The sequence below is a fragment of the Hippocampus comes genome, unplaced genomic scaffold (assembly GCF_001891065.2).
Source record: "Hippocampus comes isolate QL1 unplaced genomic scaffold, H_comes_QL1_v1.1 scaffold76, whole genome shotgun sequence".
In the NCBI taxonomy this organism is placed as follows: Eukaryota; Metazoa; Chordata; class Actinopteri; order Syngnathiformes; family Syngnathidae; genus Hippocampus; species Hippocampus comes.
The window spans coordinates 3,755,039-3,772,633 of NW_017805277.1; the positions used below are offsets into that span (position 1 = coordinate 3,755,039).

The following is a 17,595-nucleotide window of genomic DNA, read 5'->3' on the forward strand; positions in this document are numbered from 1 at the left end:
TTCTGTAATAAGAAAGAAGTATTACCATTTGTGCAAGGCGGGGTGGGGTGTGGGGCGGTCTCGTGTCCACCCGTTGCAGCATCTCCGCTATATTGGCGTGATGGCTCTGAGTGTAACATCCTTAAGAGTCAGAAAACCCTAATTGTGTAACACATTGATTTATCTTGTGTATGAAATGCGCTACATAAGTAAACTCCTTGCTTTGGCTTTGACGTCTTGCTTTCTCCCGGCGTCTCTCCTTCATCCGTAAACGAGGCAGTTCATCACACAGCAAAAGACACTGTGACTGCAACACTTTTTTTTTTCAAAATATCTATTCATGAGACGGAAGGCCCAACGAAAAAGGCTGAATTAGACTTGTGAATAGACACATTGGCCAAGCGTGTAGGTGGACACATTAAAAGAGTGTTGGTAATTTAAACCTTTTACATCAGTGTTCGCTGGCGCTTAGGCAAATGAAATAAGTTCATCTCCTGAAGAAGCACTCAAGCACAAATGAGAGCTTTCATCTGCGTGTTATTCCCTCGTTTCTCGCTCACTTCACCAAGAAGACAACAAAATCATGACGGGGGGGGAGTGTTCCTTTATGTAAGCAGGCGACTAGAACGCACGCGGATGGGACTTTGCTATCTCACTATGAAAGGAGGTTGAATCTCAAGGGACGGACGGCAGTTTGTTTAAATGTCAGCTTAACTGCAGGAGCGCATTTTTCGGGCAACATCTCAAACAAAACAAAAGACATTTCATCTCAAAGTACCGGTAGATACATGTTGAGCGTGCTTGTCAGATTATTGTCTGAGGGCAAAACACCAGTTGGTATGGGAGCAGGCGTTCAAAACTCAAAAGTGAGATGCACTTTCCAGATCCGTGTAAATTTGGACAGTGACAGAGATTTGATTTTGCCTTTATACTCACTGAGCTTTTGCGCCAAAACATTGCATTTACCATTTTGGAATTACAGCCATTACAGCTTCGTTGTTTAGTCTACAGCTAATGGACATCATTTCACTTGCTGCTTGTTTGCAAGTCTTACTGCCTACATTGAGCAAAAAGCCTGATCCATAGTGTTGAGATCAAGTGATTGAGAGAGACATTGAAGAACATGAAACTTTTTTTTTTTTTACATTACTTTTACATTAGACGTGGATAATCTTCCATCAGCATGCGCCAGTGTCAGGTTATTTGGCTGAGTGTGAGCAGATACATCACACAATTCATCAGTGAACTAGTTAGTCTTGGTTTATGTTGTTAAAAAAAAAAAAGTGATACCGGTACTTTTTTGGGGGGTGGGGGGGCTGCGCCTTATAAACCACCTATTAACCCTCCGACATTACATTTGAAGGTGTCTCTTGATTATAGATTTGAACAACGATAAGCCTCACTTATCCAGTGTGTTGCGATCTTTAAAAGTTGTTTTTCCTTCTGAAGGCCAAGGGTGATGGTCCAATACATTTCTCTTAGTAGAAAAAAAAATAACAATGAAAATAATTGGAGTATTCAACTAGTGTGCTTTTCACTTAACGGAAGAAAAGGGTGAAGGTAACAAGACCCGCAAACGAGAAACTAGAGTCGGCAACCCCTAAAGATAGATGGGATTTGCATAAAATAGCCGCTACTGCAAAATGCCACGTTTTTGTGAAACCTCTTCAAGCCGAAAGTCTACACTTCAGTCACATTAGTTTTTTCTTCTAAATCTGTGGAGGTGAAGAAAGAAAAAAAAAACATAGAAATTCACTGTCACTGTCAACCAGATTTGAAACAAAGTGTAAATTGTTCCGCGCCCAAAATATTCCACAGGTTCACGATTGATGTCTTAGGAAAACAACCAGCACGCTGCTTCAGAGTGATTTCCTATTCCTTTTTAGATATAAAAATGGACTTTGGTTGCAAAATGGCGCATCTGCTAACGGTGGACCTTCACAGTTGTTGAGCTGGAACGCAAATAAAATGATACCAGGTGAATGTGGATCCAACAAGAATATAAATGTGCATCTTCGGCCTCAAAATACACAAGAAACATTTTCATCTCTTTTGACATTTTCTTTATGTCCTGCAAAGGAGTCAAGTTTCAAAAGTTTGCCTCGCAAATTGTACAACGATTTGTCCACGTAGAATCTATGCTGCTGTTACAAATACAATAAGGCAACGTCACTATCTTGCACGACGACAACCGGGTGGCAGGACAGTAATGATGGGCGGGGAGGGCAAAGAACAGCAATATCATCTTTTCCTTTTTAAAAAGTTTGTGCCAAGTATCAGAAATGATCAAAACACCTCATGGCAACACAGTGTGAACTTGGAAACAACGAAATCACAATTTGAGGTATGGAGAAAAGCGCAGAAGCCTGAATGTCACAAGTACGCAGTGCTGCACGTGGCGTGCGATTCCAAACCTTACTGTCCCCAGGGACATCCACAGGGGTCACCGCACGTCCTCTTCCTGTCCCACATGGCACGCAGCTCCTCCGCTGTGTGCTGGGGGGACGACAGCATGTCCAGGTAGCATTCTTTCTCACAGAGCCAGCTGGGGTCCTGGCCAGGAGAGGAGTTGCGTTAACACGGCCCGTCGCCAACTGTTTATTTTGCTCAGTGAACACGCCGCAAACAAGCCTCCATGTTGGGGAGATTAAACAACACGGTGACAGGCCGCAGTGGCATTCAAGCACAGAGTGTTTAGGTGGGGAAACATCTGCACTCGCTTGTTTGAACATTTGCATGACATTACCTCCACCGCGGAAGGTGTGTTTTCAATGCCCTTTCTTTGTTCGAGCATCGTTCAAAGACAAAATAAAAATTGCCACAAGTTTTCGGTGGGTACAGGGTCAAATCAATTACGTGTTGAAATGCACTTCCATGCTTGTTTAGAAATATGGAATTTTCCCACATTGTCCTCAAAGTCCATATGAATAATGCATGATACTCCATGCAGATGGTGAGTATTGACAGAGGTGTACAATTTTGTGCAGATCCAAATTTGGATTGTTGTCTGCGCTCCACTGAGTGGCATTCGAGTAATTACATCCCCCTAAGGATGTAAGCCTCTAGTCATGTGCACTTAAATCCTGACAAACCCTATTTCGTTGCATTTTCTGCACTGCTAGATGATCATAATTACATTCTGGACATGATTCAGAATATATTTGGGATACAGGGACTCATTTTATTTGAAAATACGTTCCTCTTCTCTCTCCATACACGCATGTTGGGAGCCTGTATTTAAATGCAAAGTGTATTTCCATTACCTAATAATAATAATGCATCGTCTCACGTGTTACTGTCCAGTTTCCAATGAAGAAAAAATACAGTGTGCATTGTCCACTTCATTTTATGTTCTCATAAACGGATTGCCTGCTTTGGAAACACATGATGGTGGCAATTTGACAGACTGAGGTGATTTTTTACATGCATGAGGTAAAGTTTTGGCAATCCAACAGAACCCTTCGCTAGCTTCCAATTTATGGGTTTGGCAGATTTTACCTGATACTTCTGTGGTCCAACAGCTGCCATCCATATGCCCATGCTCACGTCTTCTCCCTATGACGACACGTTTGTTAGCTCACCTTTCACATGTGCCCTCCGGCAAGGTGTTCGGTGAGCAAGGGGCTACCTGGTAGGCCTTAAGACTCTGCGCGTTAGTGGCGAGCCACTGCACCAGGTCACGTGACACCACGTAGCCAGATCCGCACGCAAAGGCCGGGTAGGCGGGACTGGCGTATTCGAGCTCTTGCCACTTTCCAATGCGATCCACTGCCCAGCTCTGTCTGAAACTGGGTCAAGCTGGGGCGTGATCTTTGGCCATCGTGCAGAAACACGGTATCATGCAAAACCCCGCCTAGTCGTCTGTACTTACTTCCCCCACCAGAAATGGCTACGTTTGAGACCCTTGTGCTCGATCTTCATTAAAACGGAGTCCACGTCGATGTAGCAATCATCATCAGTCTTCAGGAGCAGACTGAAGTCAATATTTGCCACAGACCTGTCAAATTGGGAATGAGTGTATTTTCAATAACGGCGATACTATAAGAGCATTGCACACAGCCACTTAAAACATCAGGCCAGAGCCCAAAAGGTGCCTTGCCAACACTGACATTGATAAATGTGATGCTATTGAGGGGAAAAGACAAGAGTCGGGAGACTAGTAGACTTAACGGATAATTCTCTTTTCACACAGTAAGGAAATTTGAGATGATGATTCAGGACACACAAGGGGAAAGTGGAACTAACATGCAGAAGGGTGGCCATCTGAAGACTTGAGAGTATAGCGTGACATTAACTGTGAAAATCTCAGTCAATGCCCCAAAGGCAAAAATGTACACAAAAACTTTCACGGAACGAACTGATAGCAAATTGCATGTGACCTCAGCAAACCTTGAGAGAGGATTAATTATATTTTAGGGGGTGTTGTGTTACATTTTCTAAATTCAACCACAATAGCAAGCAAAAAAAAAAAAGCAATTACTTAGAGGAACTTTGAGTCTCTGACCTTACTGCTCGTGGTACTATGGCTAAGCCCATCGCACTGACCATTCATCTATTCATTTTCTACAACATGACGTGTGCGCTCATTAGGGTGAACTGGAGCCTATCCCAGCTGACATTAGGGGAGAGGCAGAGGACACCCTGGACTGGTCACTAGCCACTACTCCGGTTTCCCCCCACGTTCCAAAAACATGCATGGCAGGTTCATGAAAAACTCTAAATTGTCCCAAGGTGTGAGTGTGTGCGCGGCTGTTTGTGGGGAGCAACTAGGGCAGCTCTTTAGCGCCGCCCTGGTGGCTTTTTCAAAAATGTTTGAAAATGGAAAAAGATGGGGGAGGGAAATATATTTTTTGTTTTAATATGGTTTATGTAGGGGGAAAAAACATGACAAACATTCTTAACGTATTATAATGCTGTAAAAATGTGTGGAATAAAATTTAAATGTCAACATTTCTGTCGACAAAGATTTGCGTCACAGCCTGCGAAACACGTTTCTATTAGCACGGCGGGATGCCAAGCAGGTGGCTGTTGCACAAAAAAAAAAACAACCCAAAAAACGCCTTTCATGTACAATTCACCGCCAACTTAGTCATTTTGGTAGTAGGCTAATACAGATACATACAGCATGTGTTGCCTTCATTACAAGGCTTATAGAAGGCTTTTGTTTTTTTTTGCGGCTCCAGACATATTTGTTTTTTTTTGGGTTTTTTTTTTGTCCAATATGGCTCCTTCAATATTTTGACTTGCCGACCCCTGGTCTGTGTGTGCCCTGTGATTGGCTGGCAACCGGTTCAGGGTGTCCGAGACCTCCTGCCCAAAGACGGCTGCAATAGGCTGCAGCATGCCCCGCGACCTTGTGAGGATAAGCGGATCAGAAAATGGATGGATGGATGGATGGATGGTTGGATGGATGGATGGATTTAAACCAACATCGCCGTGGGAGCAGCACAGAGTCACACACACCATATTGGAAAATAATCAAATGTGACTGAAGGAGCAAAAAAACAGTGCACTGCTACCAGTGAGATCTCGGAAGTCTTGAGATGTGCGGCCTTTGGAAAAAGATTGTTTCGAAATATGTACAAAAATGGAGCCAAACGTGGGACAATGCATTTCTGGTACAAACATCACAGATGAGGAACACATGGATGACAAGTGACATGAAGCAATTAGTGCATCTGCTTTGTGGCAGATGCAATGGTAGTCCTGTCGAAAGTGATATTTCTATAGAATGAATAGCCCACCAATCCCTTAACAAGCTGCACATTTCGTCCTTTGATTGATTAGGCCTCACTCTGGGAATGTTTAGCTTACGTCTGGATAATTGATGACACACAGTGGCACTGATTGCAAGTATGCCTCTGACAGCGGGACGCTTGTGAGGCAATGACACACTTTCATTTTCGAGGTCTGATTTCCTTGGAGGGCCAGGGCAATTTGGAGACGGAAAGCAGAGTCATTAGCACTTGCCGTACCATTTGTAGAACTGAAGCAGTTTGGAAGGCACGTTCCTGTAGGTGTCCACCACATCTACGAAGACCATGTCGCCGTGCCTAAGGCTCTCTTGCTTCAAAGCGGCATCCTCCTGCCTCAGCCCCGAGGCGTAGCGCTCCATCCTGGCTGGACGGCCCCACAGGTGCTCACACAGACCGTTCCTGTCTTGAGTCACAGCAGGTGGAGAGAGCTTGGGTGGTAGAGAAAAAGTCCACAAAACATTTCAAAAGGCACCGCTGCTGACTACATGAGTGCATGCCGCGTTGATGCCTGCTGGAGAAAAATATGTGAGGGGAAAAAAAAACTGTGGTTTTAAGGTAGCACGAAACCGCAAATCTAAAACAGTTTCCCTCAAAGTAGCTAGAATCGGTTTGGAGCTAAACTAAAACCTGATGAGCCGCACAAGTGTAAAATCAATAATCGAGCACAACAAGATGAGCGGTCGGTGAGAAGGTAAGAGCCCTGAGGCTGAAAAAACAAAAACAAACAAAAAAAAAAAAAAACAATCTCTTCAAGTACCAGGGAAAACAAGGTTTTGAAATGTTGACACTGGAACAAACCGTAAATGGTAAAGGTGAAACCTCCAGCCAAACCAGGAAATCCAAGAGCACTTCTGTGGGGCAGTATGCCTTCTGCAATCTGTGATTTCAAAAACAACAAGCGGGACGTGAGCTTGCTTCTTAACCTTTAACCCTACCTGGACTGTTTTACTTACAGACGAGAACTTAAGTACGCCTCCCCCATCATTCAGCTGCACACATGATGAGTTGACTGTGGTCAGTACGTCTAAGTCGGAACTCTCCCACACTAGCGTCCCCTCAAAACCCTGGATAATGAACACAAGTTGTTTTCTCAGGGCCTATGTTGCGACAATTTTAAAAACACACCTACCTTGGGCAAGATGAACTGCTCCACGGGTTTGTACCATATTCCGCTTACGAGGGTCCCTGTGCTGATGGCGCTGAAGCGAGCAGTTACTATCGCCTCCTGCAAAAAAAACAAAAAACAGAACAAACAAAAAAAAAGACAAAAGCTGCTCATTAGGAGACTGTGAGTATTTCCACATGGACAGCTTGTAAATCAAGCAAGAAAAGTAGCTACCTCCTGATCTAGCTGCAGGAGCTTTACAGTCACATTGCTCTTCAGTTCAGGCTGAGCGCTTCGGGGAAACACCCCCAGCCTGGTGATCACCACCGGGTGGAGCACCTTAAAATCCAGGGCGACAGCGGACACATCAGAGGGGACCAGCGCCATGGGGTCGGACACCATCACGATTTCTCTCTCTGCATCCTGGCCTGCCTCTGAGTCAGAGGGCACAGAAAACACGACGTGAGCGTGATTACAATGCCAGCATGCTAACATTCCTTATTTTTATTTTTTTTGAAGGAAAGACCAAGTGACAGGAGAAGAGAGATGTCCCCTGGTAAAGTGATTTCACTGTCAAAAAATTGGACTCAAAACTGGGTGGGAAGTGTAGTTAATGCTGAATTGTAAAAGAGTCACATTGAAATACCGGAGATCAATTAAAAGATTGAGGCTATTAATGGTAAGCGGGATACTGTTATGTCGAGTTGAGCAAATGTTCTTCAGTGCTGAATGAAAGTGAAAGGTGTGTGCGTGTGTGTGTGTGTGCGTGCGCGCGTGCGTGCACAGGCTGGATCCAGCCACTTTTGAAAATAAACCAGTGACGTTCAAAATAACCACACAAACCTAAACGCAACACTCTGCAACAAGTATTTTCTTTGTTTTTGTATGGGGACCTCCCATATGTTCATCGGCTAATATCATTAAATATTTGTTCAACGCTTTTCTTGATGCGGGAACAAACTCCCCCCAAAAATAATTATAATAATTAATTTAACTCAGGGGCGGCCCGGTAGCCCAGTGGTTAGCACGTCGACTTCACAGTGCAGTGGTACCGGGTTCAATTCCAGCTCCAGCCTCCCCGTGTGGAGTTTGCATATTCTCCCCGGGCCTGCGTGGGTTTTCTCCGGGTACTCCGGTTTCCTCCCACGTTCCAAAAACATGCATGGCAGGCTGATTGAACACACTAAATGTTCCCTAGGTGTGAGTGTGTGCGCGCATCGTTGTTCGTCTATGTGTGCCCTGCGATTGGCTGGGAACCGGTTCAGAATGTCCCCCGGCTACTGCCCGAAGACGGCTGGGATAGGCTCCAGCACCCCCCGCGACCCTAGTGAGGATTAAGCGGTTCGGAAAATGGATGAATTTAACTCAGAGGGATTGTCCCACTGTGTTGTCAAACTTTTGAATGAAATACGATGACATCCACCACACACGTGGGGGAGGTGCTGAATCTCAAATACACCAAAATCCCATAAAACCATCTGCGCACAGTTATATGTATTTTAGGTAGTCTCAAATCTGGTCTACTTTTTGTAACCAAACTTGCAGATGCGCTGGGGGGTGTAGCGAGAATGCCCAGTGAGGCGGAGCGCATCTACCAAATTCACAAACACTGAATTAGACCGTTGCCCCAGCACGAAATATAATATAAATAATATTGCAACTTCTTGAAATATTTCAATCACTAGAGTGTCGGGGTTTTTTATTTCTTGTTATCCAAGTACAAGGATACATTCATCTGAAAACGGCAAACAATTTCAAGGTCATAACAGAAAGAGACAAACTGAGGCGCAATTTAAAAATTTAAAAAGCAGCATGGGAAGACGGTGCAGACTTATTAAAAAAAAAGTCTATAAAAGCGAACATCACAGTGTTATATAAAAACCACATAAAACCAAAACGGGCGATTTTAATTGTGCAATGCTAACAACAATATGAAATTATGATGAGTGTAGTTTTGAAGTAAACTTCAATTTTTTGCACACCTTTTGAATGAATTTTAAGTGATTTAAAGTCATGGAAATTCTATTTTTGTTTTTACATGAATATTGGCATGAATAATTTGCAACTTGGATGGAAAATTCTGCCAGAGATTGTCACAATGACAGAGGAGGCGGCGCGGTGCTTTGTTAAGGCCCCACACAAAGGAAGCAGACCTTTGGAAGACAGATGCTCAGCAGATATCGTTGTTGTAATCAGTTCCGAAAAGAGTCATTGAAAGCCTTCTGTGTGTCACATCCACACGATATTGAGGATTCGCAATTAAACTGAAGCACAGTTACAGGACATGTCCTGCAGATCTTGAGAAATACTTGTTTTACTTTCGAGACACGTGATTTCCAAGAAAAGCCGCGGGTGGTCAGTCGGCGGGCACAATTACAGAAGAGCGTCCTGACATTTTGCAGTTAACAGTTTAGGACCAACGGCAATAACCTGAACGAGACTTTTACGACTCTTTTTGAGAAAGCAATTTACAGCTATCAAAACGAGCAGCAAAAATCACAAACAGTGTGATGGGCTCCATAATTGGCTTTTGCGGGAATGTGTCAAGATGACCGTTTTCCGAATTTCGTTTCGACAGACCGGACCTGAAAACAATTGTGAAAATGATTGCGGAGTTCTTCCGTGTCCCACCAAGTAAAGTGGGGAACAACTGCCGCCATCCATTTCTTTTATATACACTACCTGCCGGTCAGCTGACGTTTATCCCAGCTAACTTTGGGCAAAAGAAAGCCTGGACTATTCCGCAGCCATTCACGGCGGAAAAAACAAATTAAAAAAATTGTTTACCGAGGTTTGAAGAAAAGCTGCAACCACAGCAAGGTACTCTGGTCATTTATTTCTGAGGCAAATTAAAGCTGTTCTGAAATATTGATAAAGCCTGATTTTGGTTTGTGATCAATTATCGGCAAAACATTTACCATGCACAAAACCAATTAGGATTATTTTGTCTGCCCATTAGCATGCTGATGGGATTGTGTCACATAGCAGCGATCGGTCCTACTTTAGTTTGTTTTGAGTAATATAAGATGCAAATGTAGCCTCGTTGATGATGACTATGTATTGATGTATTCAGGAATGTTTTGCCCTTAATGTGCAAAACAAAAACCAAAAGAAAATACACTTGTGCCATAGTCACCAAATTGTTTAAAAGGTAACTCCTGTTGTTTCACATTTCCAAGAGTCATTCTGTATAGTATTAACCCGGAGTTTATCGCAGGCTTGCAGGGATAGCATTAGTGCTAATTAAAATTCCCATAGATAGCTATACAGTGTATTATTACTGAGAAAATGGTGACAGAAATTCATTATTGGGTGGGATAAACAAAACGTTTTTTTCCATATCTGCGGTTATTGCAGGGAGAATACATTTTTGTCTTTGTGGTAAGTGTTTTTCTGGGCCAGTGTAACTTTACCTGACAGCAGTGCGTGGTGGAGGGAGTGAGGAGGGTGACCTTCCCAAGCTCACAACAGGCGTATAATTTGGATAAGTGAGTTTGGGGTGAACCAATTATTTTGGCCAGCCTGTTTTGATGTATGGGACAGTTTGGGGATTTCTGGATTGGTGAGGGAGTTATACCAGAATAAGATGCTGAAGGGGAAAAAGAATTTAATAACAAGCCTCAAACCAGGATTGTCCTTGTTGATGTTAAAATCCTTGAGTTGCCTCTGCAGGTCCTGTAAAAGCGTTGGCGGGCCTTCTTTAGACATCCGTACAGTGTAAGCCCAAATTTTAACTGTGCCATAGGTGGGACATTTTGTAAAAAAAAAACCAAGATTCGAGGAAAAAAAAATAAGTTAAAAAAACAACAACTTGGGTTCATGTGAGACAGCATAAGTTTCTTCAGCAAACCTGAACAGCCGATCGTAACCAAGTTAGCAGTCAAGATTGCGAGGCTGAAAACAGTTTCCCCTACCCACAAAGTCACTTATTAGTTTTTCGTGTTGTTTTTCATGGGAGGGATTCAAATCATATTAAAATTGTGTGACAGTCAATGTTAAACAATGTGTTGCTTGTTGATGTTTATTCCAACCTTGTCATTCTTTATTAAGAGTGTAGACTGTGTTTTGTTGCTCATAACAATGTAGCCATTTTATTTCTACATTTGTATGGCTTGTTCTGTTCTGACTTTCAAGTACAAAACATTTTACCACATCACCCTAGCATGAATGATTGCATCAATACGTCGAGCGTGGAGGCAATCATCCTGTAACACAGCTCGGGTGTTAGCAAACCCTGGGTTCCTTGGACAGCGGCCTTCAGCTCATCAGCGGCAAAGGCGTTGGTGTTTTACAGCTTCCGCCTGGCAAAACCCCATAAATTGTCAATGGGGTTCAGATCTGGTGAGTTTGCTGGCCAATCAATCAAATGATCTATGGCAGGGGCGTCAAAGTCATTTTCGTCGCGGGCCACATCTTAGGTACCATTTTGCCTGGAGGGCCATTATGATTGAAATCATATAAAGAAGTCAAGAATAATAGTTTATGGAGCCATTGTTTAAGTGATTGTAATGAGGTGGTTGGCAACAAAACAATGCTTACAACGTCTCTCTCATTTATTACATATGAGAATTTGAAATTTTGGTACATATTTTGGCAAGCTTCATGGAATTTGCCATGTTTGAATTGCTTTCGTGGGCCACATAAAATGATGTGGCGGGCCAGATCTGGCCCCTGGGCCTTGACTTTGACACCTGTGATCTATGGTCATGGTTATTTTAACCAGCTTTGGGTGTTTCTGACGGTCGGAGCAGGTGCCAAGTTCTGCTGGTGTATGACCCCAGCATCTTGTCAGCCCAAAGTGCTCTAAAACATATTGTCTTAATTATGTCCTTCGGAAAATTGGGAGGCCCAACAGCTGTAGATGATATGGCACTCCAACTATCACTGACAGAGGAACATTTAACTCGAAGCAACTTGGATTATGTGCCTGCCACTCTACTCTTCCTCCAGAATCTGGGTCCTTGATTCCCAGATGTCATGCAAAATTGAGGACTTTGGACCATTGAGCCATAGTACGGTTCTTTTTCTCCTTAGAGTTCTCCATGCACTCCCCCCAGGTTCAGTCCGTTCCTTAAGAAGGTATGTCCCATTCTAGAATGATCACACTGATGCTCCTGCATAAGATGCTTTTTAACCCCCCCCCCCATTTAATTTGCAGGCTTTCTGAATGTTTGGGCTCTACAAACTTTACCTTTATACTATGTGGATGAAAAGCCATGACTGTAAATGTTCTTGCCGCCGTGTCTCTTCCCTAGCAGTACAACCCGTGCAAATCGGATAGTTATATGACCAAAATCCTCGTGATTAATGGAGTACAAACAGACATCTTCAATCAGCTTTTATGAGTCTGCTTACTGATCTGTATATCGAAGTGAATTTACAAACCGAGCAATGTCCTTTAGGCGTGCGCGTCCGAGCATCAAAGCATAGAATCCGATGGTGCTTACAGATATTAACACGGCTGGGGAAAAGGTGTGGACAAATGAGACGTTACCGCCTTGGCCCACGAGGCCGACAAAGTCTATTCTGATTAGCCATAATCGTGTTTTCATGAAGCCAAGCAGTGGTGTGCAGCACAGAAGCTGAGAGACATAAACAATTACCATCCAACTGATGCTGAGCTTGTTCAATGATTTCACAAGATGTTTTCTCATGCTTCACATTGTACGTCACAGACGCAGCCTCAGCAGTGACATTGACCGTGGATTTCATTCTTTCACTACTGCTAGGCAGAGGAAAAGTAAAAGTGACCTTGAGCTGCGAGGTGGAATAAAAGATGTTTTGCATCTGTTCAGAACGCACATTCAGTCTGCTTCTTTCTAACTCAAGTCACCGCTCAATACTGACAATTGGACGTGCAAGTAATAGATTGCACCCTCAGCGCCGATGCATTTAAAGCTACAAATTTGTGTTGATGGAGTATTTCTGTTACCTGGCTCGGTGATGTTGAGTAGTGAGCAGGAGTAAGGATCTTCTCTGTCCTCCTCTGGGATGGGACACCCATGTTTACCCACGATAAACTTCACCCCCACTCTGGAAACAAAGACATGCAATTGTTTTCCAAAAGCTTGCTAATCAGTCCACTCCCAGTTACCATGGTTACTAACGGGTTGCCCCAAGGGTCATCATGCTGCATTTATGATCTTGGTTTCAGAGGGGTGGCGGATGTATACAATATTGCCAGCTGGTCATGTAATGAAAATACACTAAGTTTGGTTATATTTTTTTTTCCAGCTGCTTCAGGCGTTGTTTTCACTTTAGGAATCCAGCCTGGGAGAAAATAAAAACACAAGATGGAGCTGGACCTTACTGACCTCTGCTTGAAGTGAGGGTGCTGGTGCAAATAGCCCAGCCAGGTGTCCCTTATGGCTTGTCGCAGTTTCGAATGCTGCCTGGCTGATAAAACTCCCACCAGAACTTCATAGGACGGTACCGCCCCATCTGCATTGGACAAAACACATGCAAGGACGAACAGTTTGCCGACAGAGAAACTAGAATTCATCAGTCAGAATTTGGAGTAAGTACTGGAATGATTTGACAGGAAGCGAGAGATGCTGAGCTCTCGTACACCACCTAGCAACGCCCCACCATCGCGCAGATGTCACATTTTTGCAACTTGCAACTAAAACACGCACTATGATGTAAGCTTAAGCATATACCAGATGCGTAAAGTCCGTGTCTCTTTTTAACGACACAAACCACCAACAACAACAATAACAACAATAACCGACGAAGCGAGTCGGCGAGAGCAAAGTTCTCAAACGCGCGACTGAGTCCAAAAACTTGCCGGGCTCCGAGGGAGTGAAGCCCCACCGTCAAGCGTCAAAGTACCCGAGTGTTTGTCGTCGTCTTCCAGCGGCGTGGAGCACCGTTTCTGAGCCAACCACAAGTGCACCAGTACGGCGAGAGCACAGGGCAGAAGAACCAGAGCTAGTCTCCGCATGGACGGAATGCTTCATTCGCCCGAAGTGGCGTCGAGCTGAAGCGGAGAGGAGGCTTTTCCCGGGCGACACTGCGCGCACTGAAGACGGCTCGGAATGGAAGGTTCATTTGAGTTCTGCAGCTCTCACTCGGAATAGTTCTCAGCACCGCCTCACGTCCGCCTCCGACGCTACGAGAGCTGCGCCAATGGGTAACGAAGAGCTTTGCCGAGGTGCATTCTGGAACTTGTAGTTTACAGTGAAGTTGCGTACGTTGCAATAAATAAAAAATGGCGTTAGAACGTAATTCCCAACCTTTTTTGAGCCAAGGAACTTTTTTTTAACTTCGAAAAATCGCACGGCACACCACCAAACAAAATGTTCACAAATTGAGGATACATATGTCAACTTTTTGCAATGTAATAGATCATTTATTTGTTCTTTCTGTCAACATAAGTTGCCCCCATAGATAGATGGACAGATACATTACTGTATTTGTTATTAATATATTTTGTCACCAATTAAGTTAAAGCTGATAAGTTCCCGCGGCACACCGTTAGAGCTCTCGTGGCACACGAATGTGCCCGGCACACATGGTTGGGAATCCTTGGTTAGGTTGTCAAAGCAACAGCATTATTACAAACTAATATATTAATTCCAGTAACATATTAAAATAATTGTATTAAATTATTATATTTTTAAAATTAAACACCACACTACCTAGAAATGGCTACTAAGGTGTCAAAAAACGTGTTCCCATAGCTTTGCTAACAGTGTGAACTGATTACAGTAATATAAAAATCATCTTTGAATGATAATTAAAAATGATACCACACAAAATTACTTTTTTGTTTCGTGTTATGTCTTCTATTATGTATTCAACGTTTAGGGCAATATTTGTGCAGAATGAACCCCATGTAAATTAATCAATTCCTCCTTGTGAAAACCCCCATGTCAAGTTAACACTTTCAAAAGGATGGGCGCAGAATGTTGCAGATAAATCAGTTCAACGGAACGTGTGTAGACAGGGATGTTTGAAACAAATATCTGACTGTCTGACAGCTGTTGTCCAGTAGTGGCGGTGAGGGCCACCACGAACGACGGCCTCCACACTGCTATGCTCTTCGTTGACTTGATTTGAGGCGCAAATGTTATTTTCAAGAGAACGGCACTCATGTAATGTGAAATGCAGGCGGGGAGCTTCTCTTATCTGATCTCAATGGCGAAATTGAAAACACCCTGCAGGAAGCCTATATGATTAATCTTATCAGAAAACATCACTATTTCATAGAATTTGAATACACTTTGAGGGCTTGCTGCACAAGTCCAACAATAATGAGCTGGCACCAATTCTAACTGTGAGAACCGACTGCCCTGGAGATGATTACTTTCCTGTGCATTGTGTAATCGTGCTCATATTCATAAATATAAACATTAATTCAGAAATATAAACATTAACATGACTCATCTTCTCTCTGCTGCACAGTTTTCTTGACAAAGATCATTCATTCTGCATTTTTGTTGATAGTGGTCCCACCTTTGACTCTTTGTATTTTCCTGCTGAAATATAGTCATGCTGATTATATCTATGAAAAAAAAATCACATTTTGGCTGAGACATAGCTCATATTATTCGGGATCTGAGTTCAGTTTCTGAAATGCTGTACAAGTGACAAGGCCCATCTCATGGTAAAAATATATAATTTGAAGTGCGTACAAACAAAACGCCAATAGTGTTCATTGTTCTCATTCAAAGAAAATCGAATCCACATTCTGTTCCTCACAGTATGGAATTAACACTTTTATGCACAAATAATGATGACCTGTAACCTGTCCACTGTGGTAACCGCTGTCCCCGAAAGGGGTAAAATCAGTGAGAAAAATGTGGCTCGAAAGTTTTACGAAACTTTGAAAGTGTACTTATTGCCATGCACGACATCATCCGGGAACATGTCTTGCCGTTTCTTTGTATGTCAAGACAGCCTCCTCCTAGGTGGACACAGGAGTCTCTCACTGCTCCAAGTTTACATTTCATAATCACAAGGTGACCATGTTATTCTATTTTCCTCTGACGGTTAACCTTTTTCAGTACTAAAAATGTTTAAGGAGGCAGCAGCCGGACTGTAGAAGATGAATGTAAATATTTCCTATATTTTCAAAAACTGAATAAATGGGAGCTTGAGCAATAGCATGCGTTCAACATTGGCGATTCCATGGTTGAATGAATCTGCGCTGTCACAATGAACAGCAGCTCTTGATAAAACTCTTGTGACTTCCGAGATAATAAATCCACATGCCACGAGAATGACAGAAATAGTGGAAACAAATCAGGACGTTATCGCTGACATCAGCAAGCTATAAATTCTTTGGGGGAAATGTTTCATCCACAAGAGTGTTTTTTTTTCCGCTCATGTCTGTCATTAACAAGTTATCATCCTTTTGCTGTGTGCAAATAAGACGCGGGGAGCTTGATTGACAGATTGACACAATCTTAATTCCTAATTTCATTCTATACTAAAATTGCTTCCCCAGACCCAGAATCAATCACATGAAAAGGTCATCCATTTTTAACTTGTTATCCTTATTAGGGTTAGACATGCAAATTCAGGAATATTAAAAAAGTCTTATGGATGGAATTTGTCTTTCTGTAATCAATTGAGTGGCCCACTTGTGGCCATTAAAAAAAAATGCATGAGTCCCATTTGATATACGTCTTTAATTAATTCATCCATCAAAGGATTTACAAAGCTTCCGAATTAAATGCATTCTTTTTCTTTTTACAAAAACAATAATACTATTTAAGAATACAGCTGCACATTGTCAACATATCAGACCTCAGGTGTGATTACATTTGCAGAGCAGCCTCCTGGAAAGTCAGCAGAGAGGCAATCTTTCACATCATAACAGTTCTCTCTCGTTTGGATAAAACCATGCAAAATTCATCCTTCGCCATTGTGTTTATTGTCGAAAATTTGGCACAATCCTCAGGTCAGTGAAGACACCCCGAGACTAGTCTCAGGATTTCATAGATAAAGAATAATAATCTAGAAATGATTCTCCTGAAAACAGCGGATTCGATGGTTTCATCATTCCTGTAAATTGGATCAGTAATACGACGACTCTTCAAGTACCAAGAGGAAAGTACCTCACATTTCACAGATTTAACACCCTTTGTCTTATCTATTTTAAAAATACTCACATATTAGGAATAACTGTATGTTTTGTAAATAATGAACAACCGTAGGTATCATACAAGCCTAGTAGCACACAACACATCATGTAGCAGTCAGTGCTGTGCAACAAATATTCAATAATACGACTGATAATAACAATAATAATAAACAATCATTGACAATTCATCATAAAAATTTGTAAATGCTATTTATATACCATGTCAAGGAGACGGTGTGCTTTTTCTTCCAAATCAACCAAACAAACAAGAAGAAAGTGCGCAGTGTGATGATAACACTGCTCTCACAAGGATTGGCACCGAAACGTTACTGTACACCGGAAAAAGACCGACAGCCGCTCGTAAGCAGAGGCGGCGGTCAATAGGGGAGCAGAGGAACATGCAGGCCTCCGTTTTGGCTTTAATGTCAAAAGGCCTGGCTGTTCACTCTGAAACGGTAAAACAAAGAGCCAGGAAACGTGCCCAGGAAACACTTGACATCCCGCAACTCGCAACTGGAAAGTATTCCAATTGGAAGCTGCACGATGTGATGAAAGACGGATTGAAGCATCAATGGAAGGAAAAAAAAAAGCAAAGGTAAAACACATCAGGGCGTGGTAGGGAAGGTTTATTACTTCATTTGGACTAAAAGGCTTGCACAGTGATC

General features: G+C 42.8%; 1 protein-coding gene across 1 annotated transcript; it reads right to left on the reverse strand.

Annotated features, from left to right (window-relative positions):
* Positions 1 to 1,282: 1,282 nt before the first annotated feature.
* Positions 1,283 to 13,959, reverse strand: b3galnt2 (beta-1,3-N-acetylgalactosaminyltransferase 2). The gene is made up of 12 exons (XM_019870499.1): positions 13,672 to 13,959; positions 13,155 to 13,281; positions 12,773 to 12,873; positions 7,075 to 7,274; positions 6,865 to 6,960; positions 6,689 to 6,799; positions 6,534 to 6,612; positions 5,955 to 6,138; positions 3,851 to 3,976; positions 3,608 to 3,767; positions 3,478 to 3,534; positions 1,283 to 2,532 (listed from the first exon to the last, which is right to left on the reverse strand). Exons 1-12 carry the CDS (start codon positions 13,781 to 13,783, stop codon positions 2,395 to 2,397), a joined length of 1,491 nt encoding a protein of 496 aa, XP_019726058.1. The 5' UTR covers positions 13,784 to 13,959; the 3' UTR covers positions 1,283 to 2,394.
* Between the last annotated feature and the right edge of the window lie 3,636 nt (positions 13,960 to 17,595).